The 23,634-nt window shown below is 38.9% G+C and overlaps 1 protein-coding gene and 2 long non-coding RNA genes across 3 annotated transcripts; 1 reads left to right on the plus strand and 2 right to left on the minus strand.

The window, feature by feature from the left end:
• Positions 1 to 3,909: 3,909 nt before the first annotated feature.
• On the plus strand, positions 3,910 to 5,121 carry LOC142150206 (uncharacterized). Its single transcript, XR_012691068.1, has 3 exons — positions 3,910 to 4,519; positions 4,604 to 4,969; positions 5,062 to 5,121. It is a non-coding gene; the product is annotated as an uncharacterized LOC142150206 (long non-coding RNA).
• A 773-nt stretch (positions 5,122 to 5,894) lies between these two features.
• On the minus strand, positions 5,895 to 7,142 carry LOC142150207 (uncharacterized). Its single transcript, XR_012691069.1, has 4 exons — positions 6,823 to 7,142; positions 6,547 to 6,615; positions 6,352 to 6,454; positions 5,895 to 6,063 (listed from the first exon to the last, which is right to left on the minus strand). It is a non-coding gene; the product is annotated as an uncharacterized LOC142150207 (long non-coding RNA).
• A 201-nt stretch (positions 7,143 to 7,343) lies between these two features.
• Positions 7,344 to 12,283, minus strand: LOC142150208 (uncharacterized). The gene is made up of 9 exons (XM_075205413.1): positions 11,398 to 12,283; positions 11,222 to 11,290; positions 9,629 to 9,685; positions 9,472 to 9,543; positions 9,307 to 9,384; positions 9,048 to 9,137; positions 8,373 to 8,435; positions 7,582 to 8,249; positions 7,344 to 7,438 (listed from the first exon to the last, which is right to left on the minus strand). The coding sequence occupies exons 1-9, from the start codon at positions 12,002 to 12,004 to the stop codon at positions 7,433 to 7,435; spliced, it is 1,710 nt and encodes a 569-aa protein (XP_075061514.1). The 5' UTR covers positions 12,005 to 12,283; the 3' UTR covers positions 7,344 to 7,432.
• Between the last annotated feature and the right edge of the window lie 11,351 nt (positions 12,284 to 23,634).

A 23,634-nucleotide genomic window follows, 5' to 3' on the forward strand; every position in this document is an offset into this window, starting at 1 on the left:
TTAGATCCATGCAGGACGAAATAAGACTTTCATCTAGTATTGCAATTGTCTGAACTATGTACAGTATGAACATACGTACGACATTCAGGAAAACTGGTGCAAGACCTATGGCACTGTATGGACTATATATTTATTGCACTCTTAAAATCATTTGTATCACATGTATCACCTGAATTGCACCATTTACTTTATTAAATTCCTAATATTTTTTATTTGTATAGCTCCTACATATTACACAGTCCCTGCATTAGTCCTTGCCCTATTGGACAATCGAAATTCTCTACTACATGAACACACACACAGGTTAATTTCATCAAGGCCAATTAACCTACTAACATGTTTTTGGATTGTGGGAGGAAACCGGAGCAACCAGAGGAAAGCCACTTGAACACATATCTACACGGATAGGATAGGGCCCTGGTTGGAATAGAACCCATGTGCCACCATGCTGTCATACATATTCATGGATACTCCATGTGCAGGCCGCTTTGACAGCCTGCAGGTAAAGGCTGCAGACAGGATTACACGCATGTATAGCAGTGCACCTAGGTGAAAGGTATACAGGTGTAAGACATATGTGACAGAGTAAGAGTTTAAAATGTGATTTCGCTTAAATGCTTTGAAATGGTTTGAAAGTGTATTTTTCCACAGCTAACAGCAAAGCTGACGGGGTGTGTCTGCAGTTAAGAGGAATTACAGAACATCTGCAGAGAACTCCCTTTTAAAGGCAAGGTAGAAGTGTCACCTGTCCATCAGACTAGACTGCGGATAGAGTGTCAAGTATAAAAACCTGTCTTATTCTATGTACAGGGGGGGCCGATGCCAGACAGTGGCCAGTGTCTAGACAGAAGGACTGTGAGATAGGCAGTTATACACAAGCTGCTCAAGTAGTTTGGAGGCAAAGGAGAGGAAAGAAACAGGTCAGTAAATGGAAGAGAAGATGTGTCAAAAGATGGTCTCTTTAGGATTGGTAAGATGAGCATGTGTTTAAAGTAGAATGGAATGTGCAGGGGGAGAAATAGTTTGACGAGGTGAGCTAGAGGCAATCAAGCAATGAGAGAAAAGTAGTTTAGAGAGAATGGGTTCAAGGGGGCAGGTTTTGGGTTGAGGCATCCTTGGTTATGGGGAAGAATGAACTAAGGGTGAATTGGGAAGTGCAGGAGAAAATGGGTGGGATGTGTGGGATCTGGCATGAGAAGATACCGTGTTCTTGGCTAGACATCAATACTCACCAACAACACATAATAAAAATTCTAAAAGAATATAGGAACACCAGTAAACTATGTCATACCAATATGAAGACAGACATCATGTCCACCAATTTATTTTGTCCTCATAACCTATCTATCTTTAAAAATACTAAATTGTTGGATTCATTAGGACCCCTTGGGGCCACAGTGTCCAAAATATTTATCCATCCGTCTTCCCTTTGCAGGAATGTCAATCCTCTATCCCCACCTGTTACAGGAGGTAGCACCCAGTCAATAAACATAATCATAATGTGGAAAGTTGATGGCCTATCTCTAAAAAAATGTCTAGCAATTAGTTTACCTGTAGTGCTATATATGTGTATACAGAATATATAGAGAGAGAGGGAGCGCAGTATAGTGAAATATAGTGAAATGCAGAAAGACCCTTACTGTCAGCTGGTATAATAAGAATTAAAAAGAGAAGAAGTTGGCAGGACTGTATCAGATCCTCGGGAAGCATTCACAGTGTGGTGAAGCGCACCAAAATACAACACCTTACGTAACAACGTGGTGACGTGAGAGACATAGTTACCACTAACGCGTTAAACGTCTAGGATAATTCTTCTGGGAAGTGGCTCTCTGATTCACGTAAAATGTTTATATACAAGACGGAAGAGCTTGATTGGTCACAAAATGTATAATAAATAATTAATTCTATAATCAAACATAGATAGTCACAATGGGGCTGAATTTGAGCACTGCATGGGGTGCAAATGCAAACTTTTTTTGCATACAGAGAAAATGCTGCAAGCTTCACACACATACTGACCAGCTCTATTTGTATTTTGCATTCTTAGAATTTGGCTAGACTGCGCCTCACCCCACCTCACCGTTTTATATGCCACTTGCAGCACAAAATTGTTGCTGGATTTGCTTTTAATGCTAAACCATCCTCAATATATTAAATAAATGAAGACATCCATAGCTACCCATAATGAAGCTTTATATTGGAGGCCTTAATGTAGTGCTCTATGTATAATATTGACGGAATTAGTTGGCCTCCATATGCTACTTCAGCAAATATAAAGGAAGTATATATGAAGGAATTGAATATGTACACTTAACAGGGTTAAAGAATTAAATAAATAATTAGTTACATTGATGGAGATATATATATATATATATATATATATATATATATACACATATACATATACATATATATATATATATATATATATATATACACAAGTTAACCCGTGCATGATACTCATGCATTCTAGTCAAATCAAGATACTTAAGGTCTTAAAAAGGTTCTTGTCATGCATTTGGGCCTAGCCCAGGCCTCCTCAGGGGAAGATCGTTACTTCCCGACGCAAGCGCCCTTTTTAATGTGTGTTCATGAGGTAAAATTACCTCACGAAAATGAGTTTGACCCCTCAACTCGTAAATTTAGCCTTTATTACCCCTCCCACAGGGGGAAGGGGGGATGATGGAAGTTAACTGACTTGACTATTCTAATTATTTTGTCAAATAATGTCAGTATACCAAATTTCAGGTCAATTGGATGAGCCCTTTCTGAGAAAATAGTTTTTTCCACACACACACACACACACACACACACACTAACGCACGCCTCTACACATGTGTGTTCATGAGGTAAAATTACCTCACGAAAATGAGTTTGAGCCCTACCAAATTTCAGCCCTTTGAATTTTTTTTCACACACACACACTAAGGGGGGTATTCAATTAGCCTTGATTTCGCGATTCCGATAATATTTAACGCGTTTTCGCGTTAGCATAGAGTGCACACAATTCAATTCCCCTTATTTTACGCGTTTAAGTCGGAAATAAACATGTTACGCAAAATCTTACCAAGCCCATAGAACAAGTGCAGGCAGGCTATTCAATTGTAAATTTTCGCTTTAACGCATGTCCAACAAAATCGCGTTTAGTCATTTTTTCGATCGCACCATTGAAGGTCTTTTAAAAGCGTTAATGATTCCTTTAATGTCCAAACTTATTTTAATATGGGGCTTTTTTGATAATATTATACTCATTAAACTTCTCTAACTTGATAATTGTGTAATAAAAATAACTTTAATCCCATGAAAATAAAAAAGTTTGTAAAATGATATTTATATACACCCCCTTTAGAAAAAAGCAAATGGTATAGTCCACTGGATTAAAATTAAAAACATTAGTTTCATTTCTCATTCAACTGACCTGAGAGAAAATATTAAAGAGGAGACTGAGACAACTGTTTGGTTTTGTATATCTATATCTAGCAGATAGTTAAGGTTTTTTATTTCTATAAAATTGTTAATATCTAGCATTATTTATAGTTAAAAACTGTTAATAGTTTAATATCTAGCAGTATTTATACTGCTAGGTAGTTAATTAATAATAATAATAATAATAATAATAATAGTTAATTAATACTTTAATTAATACTTAAATTTATTTATTTTTTTATATTTTTTTATAAGAAATTTACAAAGGCATTAGTAATGGAGCCATTTTCAACAAACGTTTGGCAGTTTATGTATGCAGCATGTATTGATGAATGTGCACATGCTGGTTTGCTTGTTGAGGGAGAGGAAAGAAATACTTTGGAAATAGAGGAGAATGTAGATGTGCATGTGGCTGCAAGTGAGGGAGAGAATGCTGTGGCTCCATTACTTGATGCAAGGGTTCGGGTCCCACGACCCCGTCTGTACCGCACACGTCGGTTACTTGATGGGGTCCCTGAGGATGAGGTGATAAGATTATATCGCCTATCCTCAGTTGCAATTTATTCTTTATATGACCTCCTTAAAGAGGACCTGGAACCAACAGTCCCCACAAACCATGCTGTGCCTGGATTGGCAAAGCTGCTTGGGGCATTGCATTTTTTAGCGTCGGGAACCTTTCAACCGACATTGTCCGTAATTGCGGGTTTCTCCCAACCCACATTTTCACGGAGTTTGTTCCAGGTCCTTAAAGCCATGAAAAAACATACTAGGGAATTTATTAAATTCCCACAGTCTGAATTAGAATGGCAGGAGGTCAAATCCAATTTTTATAGTGTGGCACGTATGCCAAATGTCCTGGGTGCAATAGATTGCACCCATGTGGCACTCACACCTCCGCACAGAATGGAAGAGAGCTTTCGAAACCGAAAGCACTTCCATTCCATGAATGTGCAGATGGTGTGTGATGCCAGAAAAAAAATCCTAAATGTTTGTGTTGGCTTCCCTGGTTCCTCTCATGATTCTTTTATTTTGCAGAATTCAGGAGTGTTCAAGAGGTTTGAGGAGGGAGATTTTCCTCATGGATGGCTCCTGGGTAAGTTATATCTAGGTATTCGCTATTAATAATTATTTCTAAAATGAGAAGAGCACTAATAAAAAATTTTTTTTTTTTTAATAGGTGATGCAGGATATGGGAGCCAGCCCTGGTTGCTCACTCCAGTGTCCAATCCAATTTCTGATGCTGAAAAAAGGTACCAAGCGGCACATATAGCCACCAGAGGTGTAATTGAGCGTACCTTTGGGCTACTTAAGAGCCGGTTCCGCTGTTTGGACAGGTCCGGCGGTGCGCTTCTGTACTCACCATCAAAAGTTTGCCTTATTGTTATTGCTTGCAGCATTCTGCACAATATCTGTTTGGCAAATAATTTGGAGGTAGAGATAGATCCTGCTGTTTTACAGGATCAAGACCTTTCTTCAGCCACAGCATTTGGTCGGGAAACAGGAACTCGTGAGCGCCAGCGTTTAATTTTGGATTTTTTCTCATGTAAGTGTAAATTTTGTAATGTCATAATTTTTTTTTATAAATATAAATTAATTAATAAGTAATAGTTTATTTTTTTTTTGGTTTTTTTTCAGGACTTCAAATTATTTAGTGGGAGATAGCTCCAACAATCGTTGTTCGGCGTTCGATTAAAGGATTTTTATATATATATATATATGTTTTTATTTGAAAATATGTTTTAATGTTAATAACTGTTAGTTAAGATAAAATGATCCAGCAACTGAATTTTAAAGACCGAGGCCATGAAGCTTTTCAAGAGCCAGCTTCTTGGACAGGTGGGTGTCATCATATGTAAACTGCACCATGCTATGTTCTGTGTGATGTAACCTTATGTAAAGTATCACTACTGACACATAATCACACTGAAATTACATTTTTTCTCTTTTCCTTTCTCCAAAATGTACCTGTCACACCCATTCCACTGTGGATTGCAGACGGAACCAGCGACTGGATTTCAAAGACCTAGGCCATGAAGCTTTTCAAGAGCCAGCTTCTTGGACAGGTGGGTGTCATCATATGTAAACTGCACCATGCTATGTTCTGTGTGATGTAACCTTATGTAAAGTATCACTACTGACACATAATCACACTGAAATTACATTTTTTCTCTTTTCCTTTCTCCAAAATGTACCTGTCACACCCATTCCACTGTGGATTGCAGACTGGATTGGATGGAATTGGATTCTGATTTGCATGGAATATTGGTCCACTTCTATTGTTTGTTTTTTGTTAAATATAATGTATACTATTTAAATACCACCAAAAACATAAATTATAAGAGAAATGTTTGTTTGTATCCCAAAAAGTTAATCACTCTTTAAAATGTATTAATAAATTTTTTCTAACCAAATTGATGTGTTGAACAAGTATTTATATTTCTATTATATTGTACAACAATCTTTCTAGATTATAATAATGAAAGACACATGTTTTAAACAAAACTATAACATCTTTTAATAATTTACATATTTTCTTTGTGCAATAAAATTTATATATCACAATTTAATTTCTGTGGTCTTTGCTTTTCTCCAATTTCTTGTATTTTTCATAGTAGTTCTTCTATCCTCTTCAGTTGGCTGTGAATTAATTAAAAGTGTTTAATTTTTTTTTAAAAAAAAACATAACAGTTGAATAAAAATTGCAACATTAGCATCATTAACAATCAATCCTCTATTTTAATTTTCGTTAGGATTAAGTATTATCTTTAAAAAAAAACACTGATAATATTTCTGGAACTTTTTTTTTTTGGGCGCTGTTATCAATAACATTTTACATTTAATTTTTTTTTACAATGAATGTTACAATTGTTAAAAACATTAACATATAAAAATAATTTAAAATGCATTTATATCTCAATAACATACCGTGTTTAACTATAGGCAAAACTAAGTTCTTGTCGTTAGTTCTTCTTTAGTATAACTTCATGATTTGTAGCATAGACCATTAGATGATTATAAAATCTTTTGTCTAAGGGATTTAAACAGAAAAAAAAATATATATAATACCTAATATAAAATGTAACATAATCAGATTAATTTTAACACAAATATTTCACTTACCATTGTTAAATATTCTTCCGGTAATTGAAGGATTATGTGCATTTTTCCATTGTAACTGTGTATTTTCAACTAAAAAAAAATATATTTTTTTCAAATACATACATATAGGCATTCATATACACATATATCTATATATCTATATACACATACATATATATATGTACAAATGTGTGTGTATATATATGTATAAAATAAATTAGAAGACAGGGGGCACCACACAGTGCAATTATAAGCGATACATTGTCATATTCATCCAGAGATATATAATTCCCGTACCAGATATTCAAAGTAATCGAGCCAATGATTTATATGATGAATTCCTTCTGATGGCACCACGAATAACCTGGTAATAAAGGTAATCCTGGATAGTAGATATCGCCTCCTGACATAGGGCAAGATGAACAGCTGCAAACTAAAATACAAGCCACAATGGTGTGATACCGTAAATGAACCAGACCAATATGCTTAAAAAGACGTCTAGATTGTCGCCGGCTGGTACCTTCCTCATCTGCAGACAGGTGTTGAATGACTGGGGAGCTGCCTACAGAATTTAAGTATTGGTCAGTTTTTATATCTGCCCTTCACAAGCGCTCTATTGGAAGTTTTGGGTATATATATATCTCTATCTCTATGTATGTATGTATGTATGTATGTATGTATGTATGTATGTATGTATGTATGTATGTATATATATATATATATATATATATATATATATATATATATAAAATGTATATCTTTATGAATTTTTAAAAATATGCAAATACATACCTTTTTACATGCAAGGTTCATTGTGATCATCAAAATGAAATATTCCAAAATCTTCAAACGTTGAGAACTTGTAAAACTTGTTGCTCCATATTTATCAACAGATCAATTATATCTTCTATTTCTAAAAAAAAAAAAAAATTAGAGAAATATATTGTTACTAAAATGTTGTTATTTAATATTAAATATGACCATAGATTGGGTTAGTGAACGTACTAAATATTGAAGTATTAGATAATAAAAAAAATAGATAGACATTTGACTTACGTTGGGGGTAGATTGCATCACTGGATCCTCTGATGATGAAGATGATAGTAGTCTTCTTCGTGCAGATTGCAATTCTTCTGGGCTTGGCCTTGCAGACTGCACTGTCAAATCCAAGGGTATCTCTGGGGTCCTTAAGCTGCTTATAGCACTTTGTGGTTGGCCTGTTTGAGGGATGGTTCCTGAGACATTAAACTCTGGAAAATTTACAGAAAGGTTTTCCAAAAGCCTTCTTGAGCGCATTTCTTCATTTAAACTTTGAAGGTTGGTGGCTATGAGGATATTGGCTGCTGCAGTCTGTTGTTGGTTCTGCGAAATTTGGTCAAGAGTATTGGAAATTCTTCCAATACTCACTTCGGTTCTTTCTTGGGAGGCTAAGATTCCGGAAAGAATAGTGGCAATGTCTCGATTTGTGTTTATCTGTAATTGCCTCTGTTTCGACATTTCCTCAGTAAGTCCAACAATGGCATCTTTGATTCCTCTCATGTTGTCTTCCATTGTTCTCCGAAACACTTCCTGGGAGTTTTCCATTTCTCTTGCAAGTGTTGTAAGTCTAGGAAAACTAGATGTTGAAGGTGCACTTTCCCCACATTGTATTCTAGATTGTGAAGTGTCTTCCAAACGCTGAAATGTTTGCTGGAGGGCCTCAAAAGCTGTGGTTGTTGTTGTAGCTATATTGAAAGAAAAAAAAATATATATACGCATACATACATATAGAAACTCACAACTATTTATTTAGAAACATGCTATATTGTTTGACATTATAAAAAATATAATTATGACTCTACACTTACGCTGAACCACAGGAATTTCTGGTGAAAATGATAAAGAACCAGACTGATGGGAGTTTTCTGATTCTGGAAAAAAAAAAAATTACATTTTTTTATGACGTTAGTTACATTTGTATGTATAATAAGGTCAGTATGAACTTGGCACTTTGTATCAATGATGGAAACTTACTGGTAGATACACAAAACGTTTGATTTATATCCTAAATGACGAGGGCCCTCTTACCAACTATTTGGGCCCCCCGGTAAAGACATGCACCTGGGCCCATATACGTCTGAGGCAGCGCAAGACAAAAAAAAGAGAAAAAAAACCCACAAACTTACTTTTAGGACAGCTGGCGATCCGGCTACCTCCCTGTTCTCCTCCTCCTTCACATTCCGCAATGCTTGACTGGCGGGCGTTATGACGAGTCACCCAAAATGCACTGCCAGTGCCACACTGAGGAGGACAACAGGGAGGGAGCCAGATCGCCAGCTGTCCTAAAGTTAAAAATATTTTTCTTGTACTGCTTCGGAAAGACTTACCTGGCCTGCAGGGCCCCCGGCCACCTGCCCATTGTGGCCAATGTGAAAGAAGCCCCTGTAAACGACTAACCTATATACCTTTAATCAGTGGCCTATGATGAATTTTATAAATAGTAGCTAAGTTAAATTTTTTGTCCAAAGAAAATTTTTACTTACCATTTCTAGCAAAATCACATGTTTCTGTATCAATAGGGGTTACATCACTGTCTGCAGCTCTTGCCTCTTGTTGCTTCTCTCTCAGGTTTTCTAAGGATCAACAATAAAACACGTTGCTATTATTATCTAATTGTAAATGATTTATTTCCTCATCAACAGATTATTTTAACCTAATGACAATTTGAAATATTTAACAAATAAACAAAAAAAAAAGGCTTTGCAATGTTCAATGTAGAATGTATATTGGACTATCATTCACCTGCAACGGATTCCGAAATGTTCTGTAATGACGCCAATTCTGTCCTTGAACTACATGGTTGCTCTTCAAATGCAGTCTCTGAAACATAAAACAATGTTAAAAATTTGGCCAAAAATCCGATTTTAATAAATTTAAGATTTTTTTATATTTTTTTTTAAAACCAACCTCTTCTTCTTTTTTCAGTGATGTTAGTCACCGTAGAAACTGATGATACACTCGTTCGTTTTCTTGGGATTTCTGTTTGAAATTGCTTTGTTTTAGATTATTACAAGACATAGATATATTTTTGTAAAAAAAATAATTATTTTTTTTTCATAAATACCTGTTGTCGCACGCGATCCTTTTTTCTTAGAGAGTAGGATGTCTTTGTGTGTTTGAACTACACAAAAAACACAATGAAAATGGTTTTTAGATATTGATTGATGACATACACATATTTTTAAAACAAAAATTGCCCCCGACACTCTTCAAAATTGCCCCATGACTAATGTTTGGGCAAAAAAAAATAATGCCTGATTCATTAACCATTTACCTATATAAACTGCTAATTTTGGTCACTCGGCCAAAATAATGTTACAATGAAATGGCTGCAAAATATTATAATGTTTTCCAAAAAAATAAAATACTGACGTTTTTCACGTAACACACAAATATCATCTGTGTACAAATAAGCTCTCAAAAATTAGTGCAACAGGAAAAAACAGGCAGTATTTAACTTATGTGCAAAACAGAATACTGACTTGCACACCTTGCATTGTTGCATGTTTTTGTCCAGGATACTTAAATAACGTTTCTAAACTTACGATCCTTAATGAATCATGAGCCATGTCATTAAATAGATTAGAATTAAATTATAAAAAAAATATAGGGTTCAAGACCAAACTCCTCCTTTATATGCCTTCTTTCACAGGATCATATATATATATATATATATATATATATATATATATATATATACACACAACTGACTTAACACATACATCGATAAACACACACATGTGTGTGTACATATATTAAAATATATACACATACATACTATGGTGTAAGAGACAAGAAAACAAACACACACATACACAAAAAGATGTGCACGTTTTAGACCATAAGAACAGTATATTAAAGATAGGCGTGTATATATAAGAGTGATTATTAAGATAAAAATGGATCAATATCTACAATTTAACCGCTATGGCTATATTTATCCATTTATATGTTAATAAACACGCTTATATATACATGTCTAGCTTTAATATACTTTTTTTATGTTCTAAAACATTCACATGTTTTGGTGTATGTGTGTGTTTGTTTTCTTGTCTCTTACACCATAGTATGTATGTGTATATATTTTTATATATGTACACACACACCTAAAAAATAAAGATATCTATATATAATCATATGCACACATTCACAACCACCTGTTTAATGTATATTCATTCATCTATATCAAAAATATAATTAAAATGGGTATATCTTAGATAAAGAGAAATGAGTATACATAAAACAGTGTTGATTGAGAATGTGTGCATAAAAAAAATATAAATATATTTGATTTACATTGAAAAAAGTTTGGGCTGCATGATATACACACACCAAAATCCTATGTTATTATTGTCAAGGTGGGGTTCATCTACATATTGCTTTGTATGTATACAAATTTCAATCGACAGCTGTGTGTACATTGTAAAATAAATTTGGAATACAAACAACACAAATGTACAGTAACAATAACCATGGGCAATGATAACATATGATTTTCGTTTGAGAATATATTTTAGACATGAGATATGTGTGTGTGTGTGTGTGTGTGTGTGTGTGTGTGTGTGTGTGTGTGTGTTGGTATGTGTGTGTTTGTATGTATGTGTGTGTGTGTACATGTGTGTGACTGGTAAAATATATTCAAACAAAAAACACTTACCAACTTGGCTGGCAGCTGTGTCAGGACGTCCTTTTGAGCTTTTCTTAGATGGCCGTTTGGAAGTTGGCTCTACAATTAAATTTAACAGTGTTAAAATTAAAATTATTTAAATAATTAATAAAAAATAAAAAAAAATTAATTTACACTTCCTCATACATATAAACATATATACATACCTTCTGATAAATATGTTGAAGGTTCCTCTGTGTCCACAGCACCTTCCACGAGTACAGGATCCAGGACCTCAGACAGCCTCACTTCCCAGGGTTTCATGGTGATATTTGCAGGTTTCCCACCACCAGTTCCTTTTGCATGCCTCTTGGATGCAGCCATCTTCTTCTTTACAATCCGCTTACAGTCCCGGAAACGTTTCCTGCAATGCTCAATAGATTTTGGAACTTGCCCACAAGAAGTCACCTTGTCAGAGATCTGACGCCAGATCTGGTTCCTCTGCTGATGACTTGTGACATGTGCCCGTTTACCATAAAGAACATCATAGTTAGTTACTATCGTGTCCACCAGGATGTTGTTCTGCTGCTCAGAGAAACGAGGTGCTCTGGTGATGTTACTACCACCTTCCTCAGGATCATCACCATCATCTTCTTCAGCCACTGTAGATTGCTGCGAGGGTCTGGAAGCCACTTTTTTAAGGAATCTCTGTCTTCTTCTTTCTTGTGCTCGCTCTCTTTCTTCTGTTTCATGCTGCCACTCTTCTCCACTGCTGATATCTTCTTCATCCAGGTGTACCTGTTCAGAAAGATTTTCCCTATGCTCCCTAGACATACTGATATATGTATGCTATGTAGCTGCTATGTAGCTGAAATAAATAAAAGTAATGCTGGAACTAAAAAGTAACTAAACTTTTATTTAATTGTGATTATTGCACACTTTTTCTGTATGCAGTATATTGATGTCTGCTATTAAATAAAATGTGTGGTGTTGTGTAGTGTTTGATTTAGTGTGTGGTGTTAGTACTGTGTAAAAATATAACTTACTATAATGTAATGCAAAATGTAATGCAAAATATAATGTAATGCAATGTAAATAATGTGAAAATAATGAATAAAGGTATATAAAGATGCAAAAGTACAATCCAGAAGCTCACAAAACCAGAGGGTCTCAGGAATCAGCCACCAGCATCGAAATCTCTGCAAAATGGCACTTTGCAAAACATTGGTTTTTTTTTTTTAATAGAAATGTGGGCGGGAAATCGCGAACGGCGGGAAAAGGGTAAAAAAAAAAAAAAAACCACTTCGTACAAGTCGGATATTACGCGATAAGGGGCTGGGTTAGGTATTACAATTGAATACCGTCATTTCCGGGAAGTTGATTTTTTGCGATGTCCGCGGTTCCGCGTATTCGCGATATATTACGCGAATACGCGGACAATTGAATACCCCTGTAAGAATTTAGTAGGTCAGTGTATAACGCTGCCCAGCAGGTGGCGCTGCAACTTGTTGTTTTTTTCCCACACACAGACACCACTAAGCATTTATATATTAGATACATATAAATATATATATATATATATATATATATATATATATATATATATATATATATATATATTGCTGCAACAAGAAACAGTCGGGCACCTCATATTGTGATTCCAAATATGTCATAAACTAAAAAGTGTATTAACATGCGTACCGTAAGGTTAAGATAAGCAATCTTGAAATAAGATGGATCCTCGTCAAGGACTATACTTCTGGATCTCAGCGCAATGATAAAGATAATGCAGAAAGGGCAAACATAGTGTAGTATTATATTATGAGATACACCATGTGGAAGTGACAACACCGTTTTCAACATCAAAACTGCTTATAATGATTCAAGTGTTAACCCAGGTATGAACCCTTCACAAAGGACATCCATATAAAACACATTATATATATATATATTCTGCGTACCAGATGTCCCTTGAAAAACAGCACTTTTTAAATGATGGACAAGGAACTTTCTTGTATTCAGCGTATGTTCCAAAACTGAGGCTATGTGTATATATATATATATATATATATATATATATATATATATATATATACACACACATATATTGTGGCAAGAGCCTGCTACTGCTGAAGCACATGCAAACAACTTCCTTTTTAAATATACATACACCTTACAGATTTCACAGCAATTCTGGAGACCCTACGCCAGGGTTTCCCAAACCCAGTCCTCAGGGCTCCCTAACAGTGCAGGTTTTCCATATCTCCTTGCTGGAGCACAGGTGTATTCATTACTGACTGACACATTGTAACAGATCCACAGGTGATCCCAAAAACCTGCACTGTTGGGGAGCCATGCCCTACATGCTAGCTAGCCAAAAAAAACAGCTTTCTATAGACCAGCCAGCTTCCCCAGCTTGGGTCTCCCTGAACAAATGATACAAACAAGCTTTTATACATGTAACTCCTCCCCCAGCCCTAGCTTGAGGGGCAGGTGACACACCCACCTTCCCTTTAAGAGGAAACGCCCCTCAATGGTTCTGTTTGCACTAACAGACACATGTTGTTCTGTTTTCTGTGAGGAAGGAGTTTTCAAACCATGTGATTTAATCAAACTTAAACTATTGTTTGTCACACAGAAATCATTACCTGATTTATCATCAACCTAGGTTTTACTCTGCTTGCATGATTCCTCTGCATCTTGTCAGCTAAATGCCTCCCTTTGTTACTATATATATATATATATATATATATATATATATATATATATATATATATATTTGCAGGATTGTAACTCTGAACCCTGACTGACCTATTCTGTCTTTGTAATCAAGCTCACAGGAAATATATTTCTGTATATTAAAATGTGTTATTAATATCTAAGCAGCCCTTTCATATAGCAATGCATAATAACTCAGCCACTGGCTGAATTATTTATAGCTAAGCAGGTCAAAATAATACACTGAACCAGAGTCTGGGTTCTTTGTAATTATCTTAACTACTTCCAGTTTGAGCATTACTGGGACTGTATGGAAACTGGTGTGTGTCCTTTGTTTTGGGACTGTAAAGGGGTTGCAGATTCAGTTTTTATGGTGGCAGTTAGATATGCATATCTAGATATTTGGGCAGCATGGTGGCTCAGTGGTTAGCACTTCTGCCTCACAGCACTGGGTCTGTGAGTTTGATTCCCTACCATGGCCTTATCTGTGTGGAGTTTGTTTGTTCTCCCCATGTTTGCGTGGGTTTCCTCCAGGTGCTCAGATTTCCTCCCACGCTCCAAAAACATACTAGTAGGTTAATTGGCTGCTATCACATAGACCTTAGTCTCTCTTAGTGTGTGTGTTACAGAATTTAGAGACAGATGTGGGTGAGTTCTCTGTATAGCGCTGCGGAATTAGTGGTGCTATATAAATAGTTGATATGCAATACATTCAGTCCAATCTGTGCCATCTCAGCTTCAACTTTGTAAAACTGCAATCACTGATTTCTATAGCAAATGGGAATTCAACAATGTCTCAGATACTTAAATAAACCATGAATACAGCAAGCAGTGTTCCGTCAACACTTTGACGGAACACTGACATCATGTTCTCTGTACATATAAATTCTCTCTACTTTCACCACTGTCCACATTGCGATGATTGCAGCTTTATCTGGATGTGAAGTATCTAGTTATGGGTTTCTTACTTGACTTTTAAATATAATATTCTTGCCAAAATATATGGATGTGTACTGTATCTGTCAATGTGCTACGTCTATCAATCTTTCCAATACCCATTCCCAGTAGTATTAAATCATTAAACTTGCACGCCAAACCTAAACACACAGTACCACCGATCAGCCACCCTTCACTGTGTCCTGGCAGTCGGGCTCCTTAATCAGTCAGTTGTAAGTTTTATCTTGGGCCCATAGAGAATACAGGAGAAACCAAGGAGGGATTAGAGACTGGTTCACTTGGTACAGACATACTTGAGGTCCCCCTGGGAATGTCTATGACACCTAGACGACACGTACTGTGCATGATAAATAACTCAAGCTATGGATGGTTATCGTGCTCGATATATATATAGGGGAGTCTTGGACATGAAAATAACGCAACAGGGTGTCACCAAGTATTGCCCCAGTTTAAAATATGTTTAAATAATTTTGCATATTCCCTCTTTAATAATCTGCTTCTGTACAGCTGACATCAAAGCATGTTGGAAAACATAGATTATTTTTTTAAAAAATATATATAACTTTACATTTCAGTGTATTAGTCTATCAGAGCTTAATATAAATCAATGTCCGATTCAAACTTACAGCTGCAGATCAAGCCTCTTTTACAGGTGCTGTTTTTGCAGATTAAATAGTATTTACTACAATATTTAATTCCCTTCGGTCCCCAGTTAGAACTAATTATCTCACCTTTTCCATTGAAGTGAAGAATATCCAATAAAGTCTTCTCCAACCGTATAATTATTGTTGTTTAAGTTGACCATGAATTAATGTCCTCTAGGGGGCAGTGTGTCAGGAATTTCTGGCACTGGCACCTCTCTTCTGCTCTTCCATCCAGGAATTTCAAGCATCATTATTTTCTATTCAAGTTACTGAAATAGACAGTTAATATGATCCTGGAGTAATTCTGGGAGTTTGCTTAGTACCCAAGGTGGTTCAGTTATCAATGATGAATTGGGAAATATTATTGACTTTCAAGCTTCTGCTGTTGAACAGAAAGACAAAGGTTCGAGGACTCCACAAAGTTCCTCATGTCGAAATAGTCATAATAAAATGTATCAAATGTCTGGAATCGTTCTGAACAATTAACAGTGGTCACACATTGCCCATCCCTCTGCTACTCATGAGACAGGTAACAGGTTTCTCATTCAATTTGGCCACACAAGTGGGTTGCCAGATTGGACAAGATCCGTCACATTGTCCCTTGGGCCTTCTCACCACATTTTCTGTTATTTCTCATAATATTCCTATCGATTTTGATCGTTATCTGCAACCGCGGTCTTTTTGGGGACACACATGCTGTCATATTGGGCCAAATGTTTGATATAAGCTGTGGTATTCAAGAGTAAATGCCAGTGAGCATTCAGCTAAGTAATTGTCACGTACAGTACTCGCCTAATTTGATTACCCACTGAAAATGCCACCAAAACCGCATGTGAAATGCGTGGTAAACAATGATTGGATTTGCACCCGAGCCGCGTCACGAACACCAAGTGCAAGTGGGTATGGGTTCATTGAACCGATGGCTACTAATCCTAAACCCGTTTACAAGTTAAAAAAGAGCTGCTAGAAGCATGATTTTTTTACACCATTTATTGCTTAAAACTATGTTTGGAGTTTATATGTTCTCCCTGTGTTTGCGTGGGTTTCCTCCTGGTGCTCCGGTTTCCCCCCACACTCCAAAAATATGCTAGTAGGTTAATTGGCTGCTATCAAAATTGACCCTAGTCTCTCTCTCTCTCTGTCTCTCTCTCTGTCTCTCTATGTGTGTTTGTGTGTCTGTGTGTGTTAGGGAATTTAGACTGTAAGCCCCAATGGGGCAGGGACTGATGTGAGTGAGTTCTCTGTACAGCGCTGCGGAATCAGTGGCGCTATATAAATAAATGATGGTGATGAAAACTACTTTTAACAATTACACTAACTGTGGCGCCTTACAGATCTACAATAATAATATTAATAACTGAATATCTATTATGAGGGAATTCCTCTGGTTTACAGATATCGCCCCATCGCCCAAAACAGTTCCAATTTTTGTGGAACAGTCCCGATTTTCCACAGGCTAATAGGGAATATGGTACACCTGAAACTGAGCAGCTTAAACTGTCGCTGGTCTGGGCAGATTGGGGTTACGACCTTGTCGCCAGCTTTTAATCAGAAATGTCTGGAGGTTTGATATACTGAAAATATGACGTTGGCTTCTCTTGTCGAATACCATGTTCCTGCTCTGGCAGTCTTTCCTTCTTTAAAAGTTTACTTGGCATAAGCTTGAGGCCATGTGGCTGACCTGTGCTCACACATCATCCACACGTACCCTTCTGTAGAGTGACTGTAACGTTGTACAGATGCCTGCGCTAGAGATTCACTGGAGATTTTATTTTCCATAAAACTCAATATTTCCTGAATCACTTGTGAATTATTTCTGCCATATTTTTAGCATTTTATAAACTTCATTTCTTGGCATGGCCATGAACTAATACTTAAAACAACACTCTACCAATTCAAATATTTCCTGGACTGCTAAATGGTAAACATGAACTTAAAACAAAAAAATTAAATGCACCTTGACTGACATCTGTTCCTGAGTTTTGGCTGCAAAATTGTCCCAGTTTTTGAGCGTTACTCCACCAACCACAGTAAACAATTGCTGGTCTGATTCTGTTTCTAGCTAATAACAAGCGGTGCTTATGTTTGTGATTTGACCTAGTGCGCGTCGCTGAAGGACTTTTATTAGGCATAGCCGACTAATGCCGCAAAACCAGGCCGGCCAACTATCCTGATTTGGAGAGGGCACCCTCAATTCAGGGGGCTGTCCCGACAAACAAGACTTTTGTCTCTACTGCCGGGAATATCATGTTCATCCTCATATTAGTATATTAGTAAGGCGCTACAGAATCCACAGCGCCGCACAATTAACAAAAAGTATGAAGAGAACAAACTATAGATAAGTAAAGGACAAGATACATAAAAGAATCAGTAAAAATCAATACAAGAAGAGATAATAGGGAAAGTCCCTACATAGAAGACACAACTAGACATTACAAAGTGGGTGAGGACATTGGTGATAGAGAGAGCCAAACGTGTGAGTTAACATTCAAGAGGATTAGAGAAGCGGAGATGATAGGGGTGGAGGGACGTGCGAGGGAGGTGGAGCGAGAGGAGGGGTTATTGAGAAGGGGGCAGAGAAGTAATGGAGATAATAGGAGTGGAGGGAAAGGAGTGGAATGGGCAGGTAGAGCGTGAGGAGGGATTTGTTTTAGGATGGGGTGGGGTAGGCAAGCGGGAAAAGGTGACTTTTGAGGGAGCGTTTAAGGTTGGGGGCGGTTCTGGTCAGGCGTTGTGGGGAGTTCCAAATGTGAGGAGCATCTTTGAATATTGGGTGGTATGTCTAGCTCAGAGAAGTGCACAGAGGCAAGATAGGGTGCCGATGCATGGGTGCTTGGGATGACCACGGTCTTCAGAAGTACTAGGCACACACCCATGTGACATGACACTTCCTGGATAGTGACACGGTCACTCCCCCCATGCACAATGACCACGCCCACTTCTCACTGTGTTCCAATACCAAACATTGGTATGTTGTATGAAAAACATTTTTATTATCATTTCTGAGCCTGGATGGTCCTCCCACTGCATTCCAAATAGCAGACGTGTTTCTAGTTGTATGGAGTGGTAGAAAGTTCTGGAGAGTCATAGGCAAACCGAGGGGGGGGGGGTTTCTAGTGCCTGAAAACCCCCTCCAAGCCTGGGCACTGTATAATTGAGGTGGCTGGACCCTGCCCCCGCTTCACACGGATCTGCTTGAAAAGGGAGAGTTGTGTGCACCTAACAGTAATGCATGCAGCATTGCCCATGTATATTATGAGGATAGGAAGAGTTGGAGAGCAGCCAAGCACTGTCTATGGTCACGCCCACTGGTGGCGTGGTGTGGAAACTCCACTCTACAAATCCTGCGTTTACCCCTGTGAGGTGCTCTTTCCCAAACTGTAAATGTCACATCACCGCCACTTTAATAGCAGTCCTTTCAAGAAAATAAACTTTTTTGCACCCCTTGCATTGTTGGAACATGGTTTGTCCCAGAGAACATTTACTCCTTTTTTTGCCTTACTCTCCTTAATGACTCAGGCCCCATATATGTAGAAACAGGGGAATTTTAAGAAGTTAGTGGGCCAGTGCAGGATTAGTAACCCCACCTCCCTCCCCATACCCATATGCATAACTCCAAATATTTTTGATTGAAGAATTGGGACAGAGGGATTGAGTGTGCACGCAGAGGCGAAGCTGCTGTGTTAGTACAAGAAGGAGGCGTGGTCAAGGGCAGTCAGTAGTGTAGGTGTCAGTGTATTGTGGGAGAACATAGTATAACGTGGGTGTCGGTATAACGTGGGTGTCGGTATAACGTGGGTGTCGGTATAACGTGGGTGTCAGTATAACGTGGGTGTCAGTATAGTGTGGGTGTCAGTATAACGTGGGTGTCAGTATAACGTGGGTGTGAGTGTATTGTGGGAGAACATAGTGTGGGTGTCAGTGTATTGTGGCAGAACATAGTGTGGGTGTCAGTATAGTGTAGGTGTCAGTGTATTGTGGCAGAACATAGTGTGGGAGTCAGTATAGTGTAGGTGTCAGTGTATTGTGGGAGAACATAGTGTGGGTGTCAGTATAACGTGGGTGTCAGTATAACGTGGGTGTCAGTATAACGTGGGTGTCAGTATAGTGTGGGTGTCAGTATAACGTGGGTGTCAGTATAACGTGAGTGTGAGTGTATTGTGGGAGAACATAGTGTGGGAGTCAGTATAGTGTAGGTGTCAGTGTATTGTGGCAGAACATAGTGTGGGAGTCAGTATAGTGTAGGTGTCAGTGTATTGTGGGAGAACATAGTGTGGGTGTCAGTATAACGTGGGTGTCAGTATAACGTGGGTGTCAGTATAACGTGGGTGTCAGTATAGTGTGGGTGTCAGTATAACGTGGGTGTCAGTATAACGTGAGTGTGAGTGTATTGTGGGAGAACATAGTGTGGCTGTCAGTGTAGCGTGGGTGTCAGTGTATTGTGGCAGAACATAGTGTGGGAGTCAGTATAGTGTAGGTGTCAGTGTATTGTGGGAGAACATAGTGTGGGTGTCAGTATAACGTGGGTGTCAGTATAACGTGGGTGTCAGTATAACGTGGGTGTCAGTATAGTGTGGGTGTCAGTATAACGTGGGTGTCAGTATAACGTGAGTGTGAGTGTATTGTGGGAGAACATAGTGTGGCTGTCAGTGTAGCGTGGGTGTCAGTGTATTGTGGCAGAACATAGTGTGGGAGTCAGTATAGTGTAGGTGTCAGTGTATTGTGGGAGAACATAGTGTGGGTGTCAGTATAACGTGGGTGTCAGTGTAGCGTGGGTGTCAGTGTAGCGTGGGTGTCAGTGTATTGTGGCAGAACATAGTGTGGGTGTCAGTGTAGCGTGGGTGTCAGTGTATTGTGGCAGAACATAGTGTGGGTGTCAGTGTAGCGTGGGTGTCAGTGTAGCGTGGGTGTCAGTATAACGCATACTTGTCAACTCTCCCGGAAGGTCCGGGAGACTCCCGCATTTTGCGAGAGTCTCACGGACTCCCAGGCGAGTGTGGCAATCTCCCGAATTCTGCCCACTTCACTAGGAAGTGCCCCACTTCCTAGTGAAGTGGGCAGAATTAGATTCCAAACGCCGCTATTCCCGGTGAATCGCGGCGTTTAGCCCCGCCCCCGCTGTCAAATGACACGATTTGCGTCATTACGTCGTGGGGGCAAAATGACGCGATTTCGGCGCCCCGCCCCCCGCACGCCCACCTGCTACAGAGAGTCTCCCAGACACCAACTTAAAAAAGTTGGTAAGTATGGTATAACGTGGGTCTCAGTATAACGTGGGTGTCAGTGTATTGTGGGAGAACATAGTGTGGCTGTCAGTATACTATAGGTAGTTGTGTACACACTACACATTTGAACTGCGGCTCTGATTGGATGTTATGTGGATGTGTTTGGCTGTGCTCACAGAATGGTGACTACAACGTAACCAGACGTAATCCTACATAAATATGAGGACAGTACACAGTAGTCCAAGCTCTGGACAGAACCGGCTGCTTATGGCATTTTGGTCCAGAACATGAAACAAATATCAATGTGTACTGACAGCACATGTACCATAGGAATCACTGTAGTGAATGCAGTTGAATTTGGACTCGGTCCTCCTGAGAAGGCCACATTTACACATGTTGTCGGCACTGCTATGCTAAGGACCGCATTACGCACATACGCTGCCCCCTGCACACACAGTTTGTCCCTCTCTAATGATCGTTCTTATCACAATCCAGAACATCAGTAGTGCGATCCCAATTCCTCTCCCTCAGACATAGGAATGACACTATGTAACTCTTGTAGATGTGCTCTGTATATATGAGGACCTGTACACTGTGCACTCTGCCTATAATTAGAGGCTGGCTGTGTGCACTGCATGGATTGTGTTTGGGAGAAATGTTTGTCAAGGTACATAAGGTTAACATACAAACCATTTACAGCTCAGTGTTGGTAAATGGCTGGAAGACTGACCCTCTTTTCTGTTTTAACTGGGGTCAGACAACGCTTCCCTCTTTCACCTCTTCTTTTTGTTTGTTGTATAGAGCTCTTTGCACCGGATCCCAAGGCCAAGGCCAAGTGCTCTCTCTACATGGATGACGTCACTGTCTTATGTGCTGACCAGCATTCCGTGGCAGCACTCGTCTAAGACCTGCGAAAACTTCGGCAGAGCTTCAGGGGTAAGGGTCGGCTGCTGGAAGTCAGAGGCGATGCTCTTCAATCAGTGGCATCTGTCATCCCCAGCTTCATTCCCCTTTATGTCAGACTTCATCAAGATTCTGGAAGTCTGGTTTGGAAGAGAGGAGCGACCCTGAAGTGTTGGGAGGAAAGACTGGTGCCCAGGACTTACCTTTCATACCATGCGGTATTTTATGGATTATTTCCTGGGACCCACACTGTTGGGGCAACCCAGGAGCCCTGGCACCTTATGAACTGTTTAAGGACACAATGTGGCTTGCCAGGAATCATCTCACTTTAAGAAGCAAGAAGATGTCCATCTAGAACAATCTCCACAGTCTGCTTAAAGACTGTTCTATCATGGACAGTCGTGAGGAAGAAGAGGACTAGATTCATCTCCTTCTTCCCCTTCTCCCTCTGTGTCTGTTTTTAAATAAAGCTTTGGGCTTGTGACTGCCCCTCCCTTACCCCTTACCCCTTCCACCCCATTCCCCCATCACACTGGAGTTTTGTTGACTGTCATGTCTTATTCATGCACCCTCCCCTTATATGTGTCTGTCTATCAGAAAAGCTTTGGGCTTGTGATCTCCCTCGTTACCTCCTTCATCTACTTCCCCCTCACATCCATCACTTGTTGGAACTGTTGTCTCATTAAAGTGATGTATGGTTAGCGCAGTACTTGTGTGGTATCATCTGTGCTGCAACGCGGCACACTCCAGTGTAATGTCTTGGGTTTTTTGTATCTTTATGCAAAATAAAGTGATACTGACTCATATATAGTCATGTTGACTCTGGTGATCTGCTGACCTGTTGTTTAAAGTGTGCAGTTATATATTCTGTTATGTTACTGTGTATTTAGTAAAGGATATTTTTGTTTCTTTCGTTCTCCTCCTTGCCTGTGTGATTCCTAAACCTAAGGGGGCCGGGTAACCTAGTGAACTTTGGATCTAATAACCCGGTGGCCTCGCAACAGGTGAATCCATTAAAGATCTATTTAGCAAATTGATCTTGGAAAGCACCAAAATGTTTTCATTGGTTTCAGAGCTTGGAGATTAGTTAACAAACATGAAACAAAACTTCTATGCATGAACACAGTGAAACAGATCAGCCCGTTCGTTTCAATATTGATTCCACATGTGCATTATTACGGCCATTAAAATGTTATGTAGTGAGATGAAATGAATATTCAAATTTATTAAGGAACACTCTGACATGAGGCAGCACGGTGGCTCAGTGGTTAGCACTTCTGCCTCACAGCACTGAGGTCATGAGGTCAATTCCCGACCATGGCCTTATCTGTGTGGAGGCCAGTGCTGGTTACTCTGGCTGCCATAGGTATGATGGTGCTTGCAGTTATACAAACACCAGCACGCCCAACCTGTTAATGGCAGCGCTGGCTGATACTTGTAGTTATACAAAGTAAAATGGTATTTTTCTCTTTTTTTACTTTTCCACACTTTGTTACCCTACACCCACCGCCCCAGGGGTGTACGACGAGCCCTAGTGCATTCTGCGCTGGGTATTCCTAGAGGGGGGGCACGCACAATTTATTTGCAGACCCCACTCACTAAGGTATCCAGCCCCATGCTGGACAACCTGGGGTTGGTTTGTCCTTATTGTGGGGACCCCCTGCCATCTATCCCCCTGCTATAGTGCCACCAACCCCGGCTGGTTGGTCTAGTGCTGGTTTTGTGAAATCAGGGGGAACCCCACATATCCCCCTCCTCACCCCTGATTTCAAGGAAACCAGCTTTAGCCTTAAGCCATTAGGCAGCACTAGGGTTAGTATCATTAGTATTGTGGACCTCACATTTTTTAACAATATATACATATTCGTGTTTATATAATAACATGGTGCTGATGAACTGCCAACATAGAAACAAAACAGTTGGCAGATTGTCCTGCTCTTTCCTACCTGTTCTTGTCTCTTTCCCTACCCGGACTGCTGGTGTCTCTTGATCAGTTGCTGCTTGTCTGGATCCTGGA

This window comes from Mixophyes fleayi, chromosome 4 (assembly GCF_038048845.1).
Source record: "Mixophyes fleayi isolate aMixFle1 chromosome 4, aMixFle1.hap1, whole genome shotgun sequence".
NCBI lineage: Eukaryota > Metazoa > Chordata > Amphibia > Anura > Limnodynastidae > Mixophyes > Mixophyes fleayi.